Raw genomic sequence first — 16,642 nt, 5'->3', positions numbered from 1 at the left:
GCCATTCATGCCGACCTTCCGAAAGTAGATTGCTTTGGACGGAGGAGAATAGGAGGTTACTGTAGACGAGAGTAGGGCGAGTTGGTTAAGCGGCATGAGCCGAAGATGAACAACCACCTGGAAGAGTTTAGCCGTCCTATCCACATTCAGGTCCACATCTGTATATTTCTCTGACAGTGTAAGGTTTCATGACTGTACTGACAGACGGCACAAGTATGTTCCATAGAGCTAATTATATCAGCAGGTTGTCTAAGATCCAGCCAGTAGAAGTCCTATGCTACTAGACCCTTGATTTTGGTCGACGTCTCTGCAAGAATGCCTGGATGGTCCAGTTGGGACAGCACCATGTACGGCGGTTTGACGTGCATGATGTGATCTCATTGCATCAGGACTTGGGATTCTGTAACGCACTTCGATGGCGTTTCAGATAAGCTCTCTGCGTGCAGAAGGGTCTCTAAGAATACCGCAACCGCGCCTTGGCCATCGTGGGGGATCTGATTGACCCGCCAGTAATTGTTGCGCAAGCATCAGCCCTGGGGAAACAGATGGTCCGCACGGGTAGCCTGCTCTGTTGAAGCGAGCGTCAATACTTGATGCTCAAATATGACATTCGCTATCAACTATCAATGTCAGCAGTCGAAACTACAGACTTCCGGTATCGTGTCAGCTCCGTTCTTCGTACTTACACCACATGACTCCAATTCTATCCGTCTATTGCACCATCATTCTCGAAGCTTTCTAGGTTCAAAGGATAAGGTTTGCTAGCGGAAGCTACGCTCAGCTATCCAAGCGAATCCACCGAATGTTCCTTAGCGTCGGCTTCATGCACGACACATGACACAAGACCACCATGCCAAACTTTATTTCTAGATGTTCATGTAAGAACCACGGCGGATGATGCGGCGATTTGCATTTCCTACCAGGGATAGTTGGAAAGAGCGCTGACTCTCGGACGGGGAATCCTCGTATACAGGGACCAGAAGGTGCGGGTAAGAAACCTACTCCCGCTGCAAACGCATAATCTAGTGTGAGCATTGGCCGTAGTAGCAGCATCACCGGAGATTGGCAAAGGGCCACCATCACTGCTCGCTCAAGTTGATAACTAAACATCCAAATTTGGACGCCAAAAAAGCTGATATTATCCCCCTAAGCCTCTTAGTGTGGCCGAGTTGTCAAAGTCTCACGAAATATCAGGGTTTTGGAAAAGATTTGTACAGCTTACGCACGATGTTAGCAAGAAATAGTGGACACACACTGCATACGCTAGGTATCGAGTCGAACTTGGGTAAACAAAGTTTTGTCGGACTATCGAGAACCTTTGGAGAAGCCCCAGCAACAGTGCAACTCACCCCATAGTGGATACTGGAGGTCGCAAAAGGCAAACGCGGAAAATCCAAGAAACCCCCAGAATCGCTCGACTTGCATTTGCAGCAAAGCCACGGTAGTCGGCGCAATCAAGCGGCGAGAATCGATTCATGGCTGCATGTAGCGGAAGCAGGCTTCCGTTGACGACCGCAGCCTCCTTTTCTCGCTTCTTGGAGCAGCGAACGATGCGGCAGTCTAGGAAGCCAGATCTCCTTTCATGGTTGGAGTGTTCAATTGGCAGTGCGTTGGCAGTGCAGGGTCTGGATATCGTGCTCATGCCTGACAGTGAGTATCCTTTGGCGCCATCTGCTGATCGTGTATCTCCGGTTCGTTGGAGACTTCAGCTGTGGAAGTCAATGTCATAGAGACTAGACTCTAGAAGATACAACAGTACCTCGATTATCCTTCCACAGATAGGTATCTGAGCGCCTACAATGATTGCCTGCCAGGTTGGGATAAACTACCCGTCCTATCAGAGTTTATAGTACTGCTAGGTGTGCAAGGAAGTGCCTTGAAAACTAATCTCGACACTGCCTTGTTGGGAGACCGATCTGATGTCGATATACTGTGGTACGTCTCCCCTCCCCGCAGTAAAAGCCCCTCTCCACTCCAGGTTCTAATATCCAATTTGTCCGGGTTGCTGATCAATGAACGTTTGACCAATCCGTGAGCGTCCTGAAAGGTACCCACAAGAGGTGAATGGCTTATACTTGAGGGGGTACCATGGTACAAGCGAACACGTCTGTCATGTGTTGTCACTATGCAATAGCAGACACTGCACATGACCTCCCTGTCTGAAGGTGCTATATGTAAACCATCGTAAGGCTTGAGTATAGGGATAGCTGGACATTCACTTCAATGACCTTGCGCCGTGTGACGTGACGTCCAAAGCTTCACTTCCTGAGCAGAGGCGAGGACTCTGTGGGCACAGCCCCAAGGAGTTCCAGGTCGACAACCATCTTCGAGAAAAGCAGATGCAGCGACGCAGATGTTGGGTGTCTAGTGCCAATAGAATATACAACGAAGAATATACAACGAGTAGGCAAGTCGAGACGTGATGATGGAAAGTCAGGATCGCTGCCACTTCCGTCCTTAGCGGTTCTTGGCAGTGCTCTCATGCTTTCGTCATCCAGGAACCACAGCACTCACCTCCATAACAACATATGAGGACGCAATCGCGATAGACATATCTATGGCGGGTGCCAGAATACCTTCAGCAATTACTGCTTTCGCTCTCCAGCCCTCCAACAAGCTGCAGGCTTTGTCTCGGTTTCCACGGATCAGCCAAGCTTTTCTCCCTGTGTGCTCACGTGCCTCATGTTCTTGGGCTAAACATGGCGCTTCCTTACGGACTGGAGTGCTGTCAGGATCCAAAACCTACAAATCATCTCGTTTAGAGAGCATCGGAGCCTTCAGCACTTCGACATTTCGCGGTATCGGCTCTGAGAATGGAAAGAATGTCTCACCACAGACTTCTGTCAATGGGCAGGTACAAGAGGTAGGTTAAAGTTTTTCCACATCTTTCTGTTCCTTGATGACAGTTTTCCCTTCACCTGTCTATCTTGATGTTCCGGATAAAACGGTCTGTCTTTGCACATGTCATTGTATTTTGAGCGTCGATTTGGAACTTGTCAGATCCATGGACCTTGCTTCTCCTTCGAGTACTGTCCCCGTAATACAATGTTGTATTTTTGGTACCAGAGGCACATGTCATGATCCCATCTTGGTTGTGGTTGGCTTCATCAATAGCCTCGAGATGCCACCCCGTAACAACAAGCGCTTCGCTCAAGTGTAGGACGTGCGAATGATGAGTCCCATGTGGACCAAGCATACTAACTCGACTTCAGCATGCAGAATCACCTTCAGCAATCTCAAGTCTTACCTCAACACTGAAGGCCAAGGCTCGACACGAGCAAGTCTGGAACGTCCCGAATATCCTTACATTCTCTCGTTTGTTAGCAACCCCAGCAGTCGGTTATCTCATCATCCACGACCACCATCTGTACGCCTTCTCCCTGTTTGCCTATGCTGCTTTCTCCGATCTGCTCGATGGCTGGATAGCTCGACGCTGGAATCTGCAAACCGTTGTGGGAAGTGTTGTAGACCCCATGGCCGACAAGTTCCTTATGACAACCCTGGTCGCCTGTTTGGCTGTGAATGGGAGCATGCCGCTACCTCTAGCCACCATTATACTTGGAAGAGATGTCAGTCTTGCCGTGTCCGCGCTCTACTATCGCTACGCGAGTCTTCCCGCTCCGAAGACAATGGCGCGATACTGGGACTTCAGCCTTCCGAGCGCCGAGGTACATCCGACAAACATCTCCAAGTTCAACACCTTCCTTCAACTCAGCTTGTTAGGCACACTTCTTTGCACCAACCTTTTACACGACCCTTCGGCTACTTCTTCCGCAGCAGGCGGTCTTCTGCTCTCAATTCAGGAGTTGTTGGGCGGTGAGGAGGGTGTTAAAACCATGATCACTGGTATGTCAGCTATCGTCGCCAGTACGACACTCTATAGCGGACTGGAATATACTTGGTTGAAGGACGCAGTCAAGATTTTAGGTGGAGATGAGGAGTTGAAAAGGAAGCAGGGACTCAGAGGTCGAATGATTATGGCGACTAGCTATGGAGCTTTCATCGCGCTTGCGATAGCTTTTTGGTACAAGGGACAGAATAAGCCAGAAGATGCAGCGGTGAAGGAGAAAAATTAAGGATGGGTTATGCTCAAAGTATTCTCAAGCGTGGTACTGTATCTCATCATTGAAAATGGGATATTGAAAGGCTTCATACAACATCCTTCCTTTCTTCATAGCACCGTCTTCTAGAGCATGTAAACGAAGCTCAGATCCAAAATCAACATATTGCATTTCACATTCTTCGGAACGCATCCTCATACCACTGTCCCTTCCCGTGATATCGTCCCATACCTCACTCCTGCTTCCGCAAATTTTGATAATACTGTGTCCCCAGTGTCTAAATTTCTTTGTTCACGAATTCCCCAAAATTCTATTCGCCTACAACACAAGTCAAAGTTTATGTTGTAGCCATTCCTTTCAGTGCCAATGATCCCACTCAAGCTGTACATATGCGACTTACATCCAATTTAAATGTATCCCGAATCTATAATGCCACCGACAACAAGTAGACAGCACAGATTCAACTCCAGTGCCATGGACAAGGAGGGGAAAACAACCGAGACGTTGCATCACGATGGCGAAGCGGATGACGGGGTGTTTCCCAATACTGGAAACGATGGTACCTGTCAACAGTATGTTTCATGTCAAAATGAAAACATGGAAACTCTGAACAGTAATAACAAATACGAAAATATAAATGGCAACGCAGAGTCAGGCAGGGTACGGAAAAAGATACCTTCACGACAGCCGCAACCATCACATCGAGACCTGCTCCACCCAGCACAACAACCCAATGACAAGCTGTTAAAATTCCCTGACCCACCACGTGCATAATATCCGGCTATGGCTCAAGTAAGGCATGCAGAATACATCTGCGGGTATCGCGACACGCGACTGCAGCTCCGACGCGACGAGACAATACGATGTATGTACTGCGGGCATCGCGTACTTTTCAAAGCGCGAGCAAAGAAGATGGTACACTTTGAAGCGCAGCGAGAGAGCTCCGCTGGGATAGAATATAGATGGATACAAGTATACAGTAATATACATACACCTTGATATGTTACACATCACTCACCATCCATGTCCTTTGCCCAGCTCAGCCGACTCAGACCATCTTCCCCTTGCCTTCCCACGTCCGCACTGCATCCGCAAACAGCTTCCGACACGGCACCCGTGAGCCCAGTCTCGCGCACAGCAGAAACGCTCCGCTCAACTTCCGATGCAAACTATACGTTTCCTCGGGCGGCGGCGCCAATCGCTCCTTGACCATGACCGGAATGAAACTCCTCACTCGATCCGTAATCGTCTGGTCCCTGAAATCGTACACCGCTGGCCCCTCGCTCTTGAACGGCTCCGCGAGCGTCAGTACAGATTGCGTGTGCGCGTCGAGCATGGCGGGCGATTCATCGCCAGTCAGGTAACCGAGTTCAAGGGATAGAGTGCGTATAGATTCTGTGTCGCCCTTCGATGCCGCGATCAGCACCTTGACATATGGCTCCACGAATTTATCCGGATAATCTCTCGACGCGCCGAAGTCTAGTAGTTCGATCTTCTGTTTCACGGGATTGTACAGGAAATTTGTCCAGTTGGGGTCTGTTTGCATGAACTTGAACTCTACAATCTCTCGTAGACACAGGCGCAGGATCTGTGTGCCGATCCAATCACGTTGCTCTTGTGTCAGGTTCTTCAATTTTGTGACACCGACGCCGCCCATGAGTTCGGCGGTGAGGACTTCGCGCCCGCTGGCTTCGGGGAAGACTTTTGGTACGGTGAAAGCGTCTGTGTCGTCGGCGAGGAGGTCGCGGAAGCGGGTCTGGCATGAGGCTTCGCGCGTGTAGTCACACTCCCAGCCAAGTTCTGTGCGGGCGTTGGCGATTGTTTTGTCTAGAAACAACCCTTTGGGAAGAAGGCGCGATGCGGTCAGGAGGAGAGACAGATTTGTTAGGTCAGAGTTTATGGAACTGGCAACGCCGGGGTACTGAACCTTGACGGCTACTGATTGTCCGGTTGATTTCAGAACTGCTTTGTGGACTTGGCCGATTGATGCTGCTGCGATAGGGACGTCTTCGAACGATTCGAAGAGATCACGCCAGCCTGAACCAAGGTTGTTGGAAAGCACTTTGTCGCGCTGAGACGCAGGCATATAGTCTGCGCTGTCCTGCACTCGCTGCATTACTTCGTGAATTGCAGGTGGTAGCATCTTCATGTCTGTTTTGTGTGAGTATTGCACAACGCTGCGATTTACTTCCCGTACCTTGAAGACTAATCATCTGCCCAAGCTTGAGGGCAGCGCCTCGCATTCGGGAGAGTTTGGCCACCAATACCTCAATGTTCCCAGGACTGAGCATTAACGAGCCGGTGGTCGCTGCGGCACCGCCAGTGACGCGACGAAGTCCCTCGCCTACAGCACCTAGTGCCATACTAGTACCAAGACCAGCATATTGCCACAGGCGTCCAAACCGTGATGATGGGACCCTAGACTCTCGTAGCGCATACGGAGTTGTTTCTGGCACTGTGCTCATCTCGCTGGGTATCTAGCGTATAACTGTCAGCGAATCAGCATACTTCGTACAAAGTGGGAAGACCAATGTACTTCAGATGCGACGACGTTAGACTGAACGTCCTTGGCTAGCTCAGATGCGAGATCTTGCATCTCTTTCTCGGTAGTAACAGGACGAGCATCTTGAACAGATTGTTCTGGCTTCAAAGGTCCAGTCTGCTCTCTTGCGCGAACTTTGGAAGTATCACTTGTCTGAGTACCAGTACGATCAAATGGAGCTCTGTTGGCGCCCTTCATCTCCAAGTGTTCTTTGCGCGAATAACGATCTCTTCCAAGCATTCTTGCTACGCGTTTTGAATGGAACACATCCGTGTTGATTCCTTCTGGTATCTCGTCCTTTTCAGGCACAGCGGGTTGACCAGAGAGTTCACCCTTTGGTGTTTGTTCCTGATCGGGCTTGGGGACGGAGTAGTACACGTCCTGATTCAGACGTTCACGAGTATCGCTTTGCTGCCTGTCTCCTGTGTGCTCAGGTATCTGCGAGCCAGTCTGAGTATAAGGGACTTGTTGTGATTCAACAGATCTGGTGTAGAAGACATCCTTGTCATGACCATCTTGCAGTTTCCGTACTTGCGAGGATATAGGAGGTTGTTGGAGATCGTTGGCATGAGATAGAATAGTATCCACGTGTTGAGCAGAAGCTCCACTGAGTTTCCCTGGTACAGGTATTGTGGACTCGGTAGATTCTATCGGCCTGATGCCCTCAGCGTCGCCTTCGCTCTGCCCATTATCCTCCACCAATGGTTCTATTGGCGCCTCAGGAATAGGTCGCTTAGAAAACGTATCTTGTCCTCTTGTCTCATCGCCCAGGGTGGCCTCCGAAGTTGGTATTGTTCCATCTGGCAGTGGTTGGCGTGGGGCCTCCTCCTGTGTGATGTGCAGCTCTTCCTCGGGTGGCGGATTGGTGACGGTGTTCTGACCCGATCGATCATAGTGATGATCCTGTTCCAAGCCCTCCTTCGTTATCCCTTCTGGCGCATCGCCCTTGACTGTGTCTGTGCTGGGAATATGTGCATCCTCGTGGTGTGTGCCTGTTGCTCGTTCGGTCGCGGCTCTCGCATACACTGGTGCTTCTTCGCTGAACCGTTTCGAGAGGGCAATGGCGGCGGCGGCCGTGAGGGTCACGCGATCTGTCTGGTTCTTGACGGCTTTCGCTAAGCTTGAGGACCTATTGTAAGCATCGAGCTGCTGCGACCGAAGCGCGATGTGCTTCTGTGCGATGGATTTGGACGCATTGAATAGTTTCGCAGCGTCAACGAGCCGTCGACCTGCCATTGGATTCGAGATGAGAGGCTATCGATATGGGTGCTTCATGGCTTCATGTGTCAGACTACTGGGGTAAGCTGTGTAACATGTACGAAAACTATACATCACCAAGCAGCGTCATGACCCGCAGTTAGCGTTGAAGCTATCCTGACATGTGATTGGCTGACCTTCCTATACTACTTTCAAGCCAATGCCACCCAACACTTTGCCAAACAGGATCAACAAACGTTTTCTGATCTGCTTCTTCGTGACTGGTGTCTTGATGTTCCATGCATTGGGCTCATTCATAGCTGTGCTTTTTCTTTCCTAACTCCAGCGCAAACGACACAACATCAACATCGGTGTCGGATGACACCTCCCGATCCGCAACATCTGCACATCAATTGCCGCAAGTTAGGACAAACTCCCAGAAACAAAGGCCTTCTCGCAATTCACAGGTCCGCGACCTCTTAGGATATTGGTTGCAGAGCGCCTTGCAATTTCACACATCTCTCCCACCTCCTCCCAACCTCTCACACGCCATTTCAACAATGGCTTCAAATCGTGGATCCGTCTCTATCTCCTCTCCTTCAGCAGAAGAACGAAAGATGAAGATTGCATGCCTTCAGTTTGCGCCCGAAGTGGGCAAGGTTCAGGAAAACATGTCAAGGGCAGACAGTATTCTACGAGACACACAGCTCCCCTCGGATCTGGACTGGCTGGTTCTGCCCGAAATGGCGTTTTCAGGTAAGCCATTGGTGCTTGCTTCAGATTAGGTTTCCTCCAACGGAGCTAGACGCAGGGTCGCGCCGGAGCATTTATTCGGCATCGATATTCTATGCAGATCACCGGCACGGACACTCACGTGTCTGCCTTTCCAGCAACATCCTAATTTATGATATTTCCAAGATAGAAATACTAGTGAACACTTCACAATAGCATACTAACTACCACCAGGCTACAACTTCTACTCCCTCGAAGAAATCCGCCCCTACCTTGAGCCCACAACATCTGGTATCAGCACACAATGGGCCATCCGCGTAGCAGCATACTACAACTGCCATGTGACAATCGGCTACCCAGAACTAACAACCACGCAACCTCCCACACAATACAACTCCACCGTCACCGTCTCTCCCCAAGGCAAAATTCTGTCCAACTACCGTAAATCCTTCCTCTACTACACAGACGAAACATGGGCATCCGAAGGCCCAGGCTCCTTCTCACACCACCATTCAGATCCGGATTCTCCCGACTCACCATTCTATTCGGGACCTCTGGGCGCTCTGGGCAATGTCACGCTCGGTATCTGCATGGATATCAATCCGTACAAATTCACGGCGCCGTGGGAAAGCTATGAATTTGCCAACACAGCGCTTACAAACAGCACGCCCCTTATCTGCGTGTCAATGGCATGGCTCTGCCATCTCACGCCCGAGGAGCTGATGCGAGACCCTACACAGCCCGACGTCGCAACCGTAGCATACTGGGTCGAGAGATTTCAGCCGATCGTGGAGGCTATGGGAGAGCGACCGGTGTATGTGGTGCTGGCGAATCGAAGTGGTATGGAGAAGGGCGTGTGTTATGCGGGGAGTAGTACGATCGCCAAGATTGAGAAGGGGAATGTGAGTCTGTTCGAGACTGCCGGGAAGAGCGAGGAAAAGTGTTTGGTGGTAGATTTGGCGGATAGGCCAAAGTTTCAAGTGAGGAGTGGAACAAGGTGAAAGATAAGTGTAGTTGGAGCCACGCTGGGTTCAGTGTGTTTGATGTAGATAGTAGCGCCAACGCAGACCAAGCATTACACACAATCCGGTTTGAGTCAATCATGTGTGTAGTTTCTGTTTCTTGCTCATCCGGTTAATAGGCAGTCGACGCGACGAAGCAAACCGACGGTCTTCAGAATACCTGCTCTCTTCCCTGACTGACCATTGATGGAGTCAAGATCGCTGAATATCCAAGATCCAATAGCAATCCACATCACCCAAAACGGAGGTACTCATCATTTGTTCATTCGACCTCGCGAGTGTATTCATATATCACTGGCTAGCCTAAACCATCATGACTTGATTTTCAGACCCCATAGCGCCAGAGTAAGAGTGTCCGGTGATGAAAACATGTCCACCAATACACTCCATGCATCCCTCATCCGAAAAAGTGCCCCACTGTGAAGACTGCCGCCATTTCGCAATTCGTTCCGGTTGCCCTTGTCGTTCGTGAAGAAAATGGAATCGGAAATCGAGAGAGATGGTACGTGGGCGAGTCGTCTAGATACCGAGACGGGTCTTGCGCCAGTGACGCCTCTTGGCGTTGTACCTGCAATTCCTGTCAGCGAGATGCTCTCCACTCATTGTTGTTCTCAAGGTATGTAGCGTTCGCGAATATCGGCAGTATATAGTGCGAAAAGCGGGAGATGCGGGTATTGTCGTACCTGATGGTGTTGTTGGTCCTCAGGCGGATCCACTGAGGGATCGGGCGGTTCTGCTTCTGAGCTTTCGCAAGCTTCTGCTTGGTGCGGAAGGACTTCTGGCTCTGCGGGGTGTCAGAATTCATCTAAAGAGAATCATTACGGCGGCAGGGAGGCGGCTGCGTACCGGCATCGTGACTGCTTGACGGGGTAGTCGGATGTCGAAGTTGTTGTCGTTGAGAGACTCTCGCTGCAGTCGGCAGAGCGAATTCGTTCGGTGGGCTCGCTTAGTGGAGCTAGCTGGTTTGCGCTTGGCATGTCGAGAAAAAGCGGGGAAGTCATGTGCTAGCGCGATATCCTCACTTCTCGAGCATTTCTCGTTCATGCCCACCCTTTGCTCACTTCTGATGACAAGGAGCTGACAACATCGAAAGAGGATTTTATCTTCAGCATGAAAACAATCTTGCACTTTACGAGTCAGCATCTGGTCAATCTCACGCGTATTCCACGAGCACCTAGCTTATAGAAAGGAGCGTTAACGTCGACCAGGTCGAGAAGAACATTGTGTTCTCGAGAGTAGTATTGGGGAGTTGCCAGGAATTTTCAAGATCACATCAAATAAGTTGAGCGGAGAAACTAATAGGCCAGGGTTACGGCTTGCATTATGTTTACTCGGTGAGTTAAGTGGAAGTGGCTGGAAGCCTTATGCTCTATCACCTACGAATGGATGTTGTTACATGGTGACGTCTTCAAAGTAATTAATAATGATGGGTATCAGCACTAAATACAATTGAACCCCTTCCGGGTAGAAAACAACTACTAAATTACGTTACAATGGCAAAGCATCTGAAATGCTAATTCAATTTGCTTTTCTTGAAGCAGTTTGTTTAATGAAAGTTGCCAAAACACATATTAACAAATTAAGGGACTAAAAGGATAAACATTGGTGAATATTTGTATTGCATCTGATTTTATAATAACGGCTAACTGACCGTCTTAACCTCTTACTGTATGATAGCGTAAGCTTTGATGTTGTTTATCCTTTCTAGCAGTATAATTGCTAAATCCTTTGTTCTGTTGGTATCTTGCAGAGGTGTATGCTAAGGCGCACTTGTATTATGCGGAAGAGCCTGATCTTTGAATAATGCCGTCTAGACTGTAGAAAGGTTATACTAATCTAAATTAGTATAAAGCCTATATAATTGATATAAATTGATTATAGCTGTGCAGTGAATTTGCACGTTATTTACGCTGGGTATTGTTGATGCCTGATTGCGAAGGATGCGGCCTATTCCTGTTATATCCAGTTTGGGTGCGCTCTAGTGAATAACTACTGCTGTTTTTTCCTTGAAACTAATTGAATTTAGGGCCTTTAGGTGTTTGTTAGGCGTCTGGCTATGCGTCTTTTGGCTACTGTAGGAATTTGTGAATTGATTCTCTAGCTAAGGGGAGTTGAAGGTGCCTAACTTGAACACTATAGCTGTATTTGTTTGGGTTTCCTGGACAATCGACCGGGCTGATGTACTTAGAGGGTACTGAATGAAGCTGTCGTGGTATGCGTTTGGGTTGCTGAAATTTACAATCCCAAAAGACGTGTGCAACGCGGCTAGACCTTTTTGGTAACAGATCCCCTTGAAGTTACATACCCATACGTTCTGGGCGACTGATCTGAGGTGGTACAGCCAGCTGTGTGTAACATGACAGCAGACGCTGACGGCAACGGCTTGCTTAAATTTGACGCTGCCAGTGGACAAATCTTACTATGCTGGGTGAGGTGGAAGCCTGATCTTCCTACCAGCCTTCTACAGTTATTGCAGGTAAGGCTTTTCGCGAGTTTGTGATGAGTTGGCTCCTCTATGGCCTACAGCTCTTTCCGGCCCTTGAGCAGGCTAAATTCTTGTGCAAAAACCTTTACCTCCTGCAGTGTAATATAGTGTCTGGCGAGATGATTAAGTCTTTGGCTATTATAGGCAGAATTTGCACCTTGATCCTTTGCGGTATAAAGATATGGCCTAGAAAATCTACATAATGGCGAGTTGCTTGAGATTGCGACCAAGCCTTGCAGCTTAACGAATGCGCGGTTGTGAATCTGAACAAAGAACCTAAGGCCGTTTTCTTCTGGAGATCTGTAGATAACAGTAACTTCAGTGAATATGTCTATATCGTTTTGTTTAGTTGTAGGCTTTCTGCCTAGCAGAGTATACGGTGGCGCAAACGACCTCTTCTTTGAGATGAGCTGAACTTCTTCCCTACACGCTGCCTAATGGGCAAGTGCATCCCCTGTTGTGAGTAAGATAATCCTGCAGGGGCTGTAGCAGAAAATTATTAAGTCTTCTCCCTATACGTTTGCGTGGTTAGACGATGCGTGCAGACGAGCCTTGTTTGGCCCATTCTTTGTTGAGATACCTACGTTGCATCCTGCGCATTTGTACTCTGTGGAGGGATTGTCGATGTTGGCGAATGTTAAGAGGGTGTCGATAGCCGGATACACTTCTTGCATACGGGTGATGCGGCGGGCAGAGTGCTTATGCGTCCATTGGTTGGTGTGTGCCTTCGATTTCCTCTTACGCTTTACTGGTTGCGGATATGTGAAGGTGTCGAGGGCGTCAATATCATCTGTACTCACCCGCGGCTGAGAATCGGGGGCGTACGCGTTTATAAAGGCCACTAGGTCTTCTGTAGAGATAGCGTATCCCTTGTGCACTGCGTGGATCTGTTATTTCCCTACCTGGAGGAAGACCTTTCTGCTGAAACTAGATTGCGGCCTTGGCATAAAACCCTTGAGCGCCATGCGCAGCAAGACTTCTCTTTCTGACACATGGGGCAGTATTGGTGTGGGAGTGGGGGAGGCCTGGTCTCGAATGGGCGGCAGGAAAGAGCGTTCGGCGGCGGTAGGCGTGGGAGTGAGGGATGGCTGGTCTCGATTGGGCGGCAAGGCAGAGCGTTCGGCGGCAGTAGGCGTGGGAGTGAGAGGTGGCTGTTCATGAGTTGCTGGCGGACTGGCACGCTTGGTGAGAGGTGATGGAATAGAATGAGATTGCTCCTGGACAGCTGACAGGTTGGAACGCTTGGTGAGAGGCGATGCTCCCCTGGTCATGTCTTTATTCCATGGAGACGGCGCTGGCCACTGCGGTGGTCCGGTGGTAGGAGGGGGTTCAGTCGGGGCTTCGTTGTATGGTCTCTTCTTACTGTACTAGGCGAAATAGGAAGTGAGTTTCGGATTTTTGTTCGGCGGCATCGTACAATTACAAACAACAGACAACACATCACGATCTCGCTGATAACATAGCACGATGGGCCTCGACACCGTCACCATCCGTGTTGGAGCCGACAGCAACAGTAGACATACTCAGGCACTCAGACTCGAAGAGTATGTCTCTGGCGAGGGCGGGCTCCCGTTAAGATTCAGAGACTGCATGGTAAATTCGTGCGTATTCCACAAGCACCTTGTGCACAACGAAACGCAATGCCGAGAACGTATCAGGAACAACACTGGCATCTTCACGACCCCGATAGATGCTTGCGTAAAACATGGTGCAATCCTCGCTAAGGAGCACAAAAAGGAGTGAACGGAAAGGTGCAGGTCTGCGATGAGATTTGGGTGGTTGTTTGTGGTCTTCATCATGTTCCTGGTCTAATCAGTATTCGGACTTAGCGCCAATCTGTTCTTTGGTTTGAGTGCCACAAGATAGATGCGCAAACGCACGAAGAAAGACGTTTACCCTAACATGTTGTGCAAATTTGTGGTTCACGGCGCGCATTCTTGGTATAAGTTCGTCTGAAAAGATGATATAGGTTGTCAGATATCAAACCCATCACGCGGAAATTGAAAACTTCTCGCAGAGTAATTGAGATAAACTTGCAGCGGCGACAGTCGCAGCGACGCGATTTGTGAAAATTGGGGCCAGCGATATCACTAGCGTAGAAACTAACGAGCTGCATCCAGCCAAGAATGAGAGGTTGAGGCAATGATAAGCGCGATGGCGCATTTCATCGTGGAGCAAAAGAATTCCCCGCTCAGCCCGTTTACTTGTCGCAATTCAACGCGCTCACGATCCCGCTACTCACCATGCGTCTCTCTGAAATGCAGGACATTATCGCCCTATAACCCGTCGCTCCCGCCCGACAGTTCCATCCCGAGTGACATCAACTCCGGACCCATTCCGTCATCTTGATACGCGGGTGGAACAAGTTTCCAACGCGCCACATCCCCACACTCTCCGTCGCGACGTTTTCAAAACCAAACGCCTAGTTCTTCAGCTTCAACGAGTACGACGGAATCATGACTGACTATCCATCCACTCCCCCGTCCAAGTCGCCAGGACCGGCTTCTCTACCTAGATCCTTAAGTCACTCGCGCATCGCTAGCTCCAAGCTCTTCCTTCCTCTCAACGACTCCACCGCGATATCCACGCGTGGCCAGCATCTACCGTCATTATTCACGCGTCGTCCTTCGACTATTCGCAGCAGCTATGAACCTCGAGGAAGCATCACCGATGACGAGGAAGACACAGACAGTGTCCGACATGGGCTCTCCATGCCATACGATAAAGATCTAGAACGACGCAGCAGCAGCACCGACGTACATGTATTGAACACGCCGCACATGCGAAGCGCGCGTCTGATCGGAAACACGAACCCCAGATACAAGTGGTGGGTTTTGAGCCATCTGAGATGCGCCAGAGACAGAAAGCTGACAAGGCCCCAGGGAACAATACTACAAGACAGATGAACAACTCAAGGGCATGAAGAAGCCGATGTAAACTGGAAATGCCATACATTCTATATCTTCGCTAATATATGTCAAGACGAGAGTACTACGAGCGCAATAATCAACTTATACAGCATTATGTTTACATCGATCGCCTACTCGACTCGTCTCTCCCACACGATCTGCTCCAAGAGTACACCAATCTCGAATCTGGCGCTGTCAAAATTCCATCTACAATCGCCGAGGAATCCTCAGCAAACAACACTCCCAGAGCTGTGACCCCTAATACTAGCAGTGAAAATAGAAACGCTCATCTGTCATATCAGCCATCGGATGGCAACGGTATAAGCGGCACAAATCGCATGAATGGAGCCAACGGTTCCAACGGTGTCGCAACAGCCAAAGTCAAACGTACACCCAAGAACCTGTACAAAGTCCCTGAAACTGACGAGCACACACCGTTGCTCCGGCAGGATGATGATGCTGTTCACGATGATCCAGAAGCAGCCAACGCTACCAATTCGAAACTGATGGAATGGGTGCCAGAAGAAGACGAGGATACCGAGAGCCCAGTCGTCAAAGTGGCAATCTACATCAACCTCGCTGCCAATACCGCACTCCTGATAATGAAAGTTATAGTCGCCGTCATGACTTCATCACTCTCCGTCGTCGCTAGTTTAGTCGATGCAGCCCTAGATTTCCTCAGTACGGCCATCGTGTGGTTCACATCCTGGATGATTGCCCGACAAGATCGCTACGCGTACCCAGTCGGCCGGCGACGTCTCGAACCTATCGGTGTGCTCGTATTTAGTGTTATTATGATCACATCCTTCTTCCAGGTTGGCATTGAGGGTATCTCGCGCTTATCTGGCACGGATCACACCATCGTCCAACTTACTATCCCCGCCATCGCCATCCTGGCATCTACAGTCGTCATCAAGGGCATTTGCTGGCTCTGGTGTCGCCTTATCCGGAATTCGTCCGTGCAGGCTTTGGCTCAGGACGCAAGCACTGACATGGTATTCAATACGTTTTCTATCTTCTTCCCGTTAGTTGGCTACTTTGCAAAGATTTGGTGGCTTGACTCGCTGGGTGGTATCTTGCTGTCGGCCTATGTGATACTCAATTGGAGTCGCACGTCTGCGGAGCATATTCGTAATTTGACGGGTGCCAGTGCTACAGCTGACGAGCGAAATATTCTCCTTTACTTGACTATGCGGTTCGCGAAGTCCATTAAGAGGATCCAGGGGCTGCAGGCGTATCATGCTGGTGACAAGCTGAACGTTGAAGTGGACATCGTTGTCGATGAGCATATTGCTCTTAGAGATAGCCATGATCTTGGAGAGAGTCTGCAGTATGTACTTGGTAAGTTGTGACCCTGGAGTTGTGGCAGAGATGAGTGAGTGCGCTGACAAACAACAGAGAGCGTACCAACTGTGGACCGCGCTTTCGTGCACATTGATTACACCGATTGTAAGCAAGACTCTGGCACAAACACTACCTCAAACATCTACTAATTGTACCCACGTCTAGATAACCTGCCTACGCACATGTCACAGCAAGAGTAGAAAGATACCATCTAGAGAGACGTTTTTTTGTCAGGCGTTAACATAGTATATATCCAGTTGACTGCCAGCTTCTTCGCAACATAGCAGACATGGTCCTAGAGCCTGGGGAGAAACATAATGTACACATAACTCCTCGTGTGATTAGTCAAC

The 16,642-nt window shown here is 49.5% G+C and overlaps 6 protein-coding genes across 6 annotated transcripts; 3 read left to right on the top strand and 3 right to left on the bottom strand.

Annotated features, from left to right (window-relative positions):
• Window positions 1-2,557: 2,557 nt before the first annotated feature.
• P153DRAFT_397536 (cardiolipin synthetase) lies at window positions 2,558-4,230 on the top strand (the record flags this gene model as incomplete). The annotated part of the gene is made up of 2 exons (XM_033671566.1): window positions 2,558-2,863; window positions 3,213-4,230. The coding sequence occupies 2 exons, from the start codon at window positions 2,558-2,560 to the stop codon at window positions 4,074-4,076; spliced, it is 1,170 nt and encodes a 389-aa protein (XP_033522855.1). The 3' UTR covers window positions 4,077-4,230.
• Window positions 4,231-4,787: 557 nt separating this feature from the next.
• Window positions 4,788-7,903, bottom strand: P153DRAFT_367599 (ubiquinone biosynthesis protein-like protein coq-8). Its single transcript, XM_033668313.1, has 3 exons — window positions 6,598-7,903; window positions 6,259-6,538; window positions 4,788-6,212 (listed from the first exon to the last, which is right to left on the bottom strand). The coding sequence occupies exons 1-3, from the start codon at window positions 7,837-7,839 to the stop codon at window positions 5,110-5,112; spliced, it is 2,625 nt and encodes an 874-aa protein (XP_033522854.1). The 5' UTR covers window positions 7,840-7,903; the 3' UTR covers window positions 4,788-5,109.
• A 151-nt stretch (window positions 7,904-8,054) lies between these two features.
• P153DRAFT_367598 (carbon-nitrogen hydrolase) lies at window positions 8,055-9,854 on the top strand. The gene is made up of 2 exons (XM_033668312.1): window positions 8,055-8,556; window positions 8,767-9,854. The coding sequence occupies exons 1-2, from the start codon at window positions 8,361-8,363 to the stop codon at window positions 9,531-9,533; spliced, it is 963 nt and encodes a 320-aa protein (XP_033522853.1). The 5' UTR covers window positions 8,055-8,360; the 3' UTR covers window positions 9,534-9,854.
• A 219-nt stretch (window positions 9,855-10,073) lies between these two features.
• P153DRAFT_376602 (putative 60S ribosomal protein L39) lies at window positions 10,074-10,406 on the bottom strand (the record flags this gene model as incomplete). The annotated part of the gene is made up of 3 exons (XM_033669673.1): window positions 10,074-10,122; window positions 10,238-10,338; window positions 10,401-10,406. 3 exons carry the CDS (start codon window positions 10,404-10,406, stop codon window positions 10,074-10,076), a joined length of 156 nt encoding a protein of 51 aa, XP_033522852.1.
• Window positions 10,407-12,551: 2,145 nt separating this feature from the next.
• P153DRAFT_386584 (uncharacterized protein) lies at window positions 12,552-13,746 on the bottom strand (the record flags this gene model as incomplete). Its single annotated transcript, XM_033670546.1, has 4 exons — window positions 12,552-12,916; window positions 12,992-13,401; window positions 13,484-13,605; window positions 13,660-13,746. The coding sequence occupies 4 exons, from the start codon at window positions 13,744-13,746 to the stop codon at window positions 12,552-12,554; spliced, it is 984 nt and encodes a 327-aa protein (XP_033522851.1).
• A 472-nt stretch (window positions 13,747-14,218) lies between these two features.
• P153DRAFT_342186 (uncharacterized protein) lies at window positions 14,219-16,628 on the top strand. The gene is made up of 5 exons (XM_033665957.1): window positions 14,219-14,866; window positions 14,922-14,972; window positions 15,022-16,289; window positions 16,347-16,397; window positions 16,458-16,628. Exons 1-5 carry the CDS (start codon window positions 14,496-14,498, stop codon window positions 16,490-16,492), a joined length of 1,776 nt encoding a protein of 591 aa, XP_033522850.1. The 5' UTR covers window positions 14,219-14,495; the 3' UTR covers window positions 16,493-16,628.
• The last annotated feature ends 14 nt before the right edge of the window (window positions 16,629-16,642 follow it).

Source organism: Dothidotthia symphoricarpi (genome assembly GCF_010015815.1).
Source record: "Dothidotthia symphoricarpi CBS 119687 unplaced genomic scaffold P153scaffold_12, whole genome shotgun sequence".
NCBI lineage: Eukaryota > Fungi > Ascomycota > Dothideomycetes > Pleosporales > Dothidotthiaceae > Dothidotthia > Dothidotthia symphoricarpi.
This window is presented reverse-complemented; position numbering and strand designations above follow the sequence as displayed.

Bases quoted from the DNA above. Each gene is read 5' to 3' on its own strand.
- P153DRAFT_367599 (XM_033668313.1), bottom strand. From the start codon at position 7,839: ATGGCAGGTCGACGGCTCGTTGACGCTGCGAAACTATTCAATGCGTCC. The intron at 6,539-6,597 runs GTACATTGGTCT...GTTATACGCTAG, and splicing joins CTAACGTCGTCGCATCTGAA to ATACCCAGCGAGATGAGCAC. The intron at 6,213-6,258 runs GTACGGGAAGTA...CACACAAAACAG, and splicing joins GCAGATGATTAGTCTTCAAG to ACATGAAGATGCTACCACCT.
- P153DRAFT_367598 (XM_033668312.1), top strand. From the start codon at position 8,361: ATGGCTTCAAATCGTGGATCCGTCTCTATCTCCTCTCCTTCAGCAGAA. The intron at 8,557-8,766 runs GTAAGCCATTGG...AACTACCACCAG, and splicing joins GCCCGAAATGGCGTTTTCAG to GCTACAACTTCTACTCCCTC.
- P153DRAFT_342186 (XM_033665957.1), top strand. From the start codon at position 14,496: ATGACTGACTATCCATCCACTCCCCCGTCCAAGTCGCCAGGACCGGCT. The intron at 14,867-14,921 runs GTGGGTTTTGAG...ACAAGGCCCCAG, and splicing joins ACGAACCCCAGATACAAGTG to GGAACAATACTACAAGACAG. The intron at 16,398-16,457 runs GTAAGCAAGACT...ACCCACGTCTAG, and splicing joins GCACATTGATTACACCGATT to ATAACCTGCCTACGCACATG.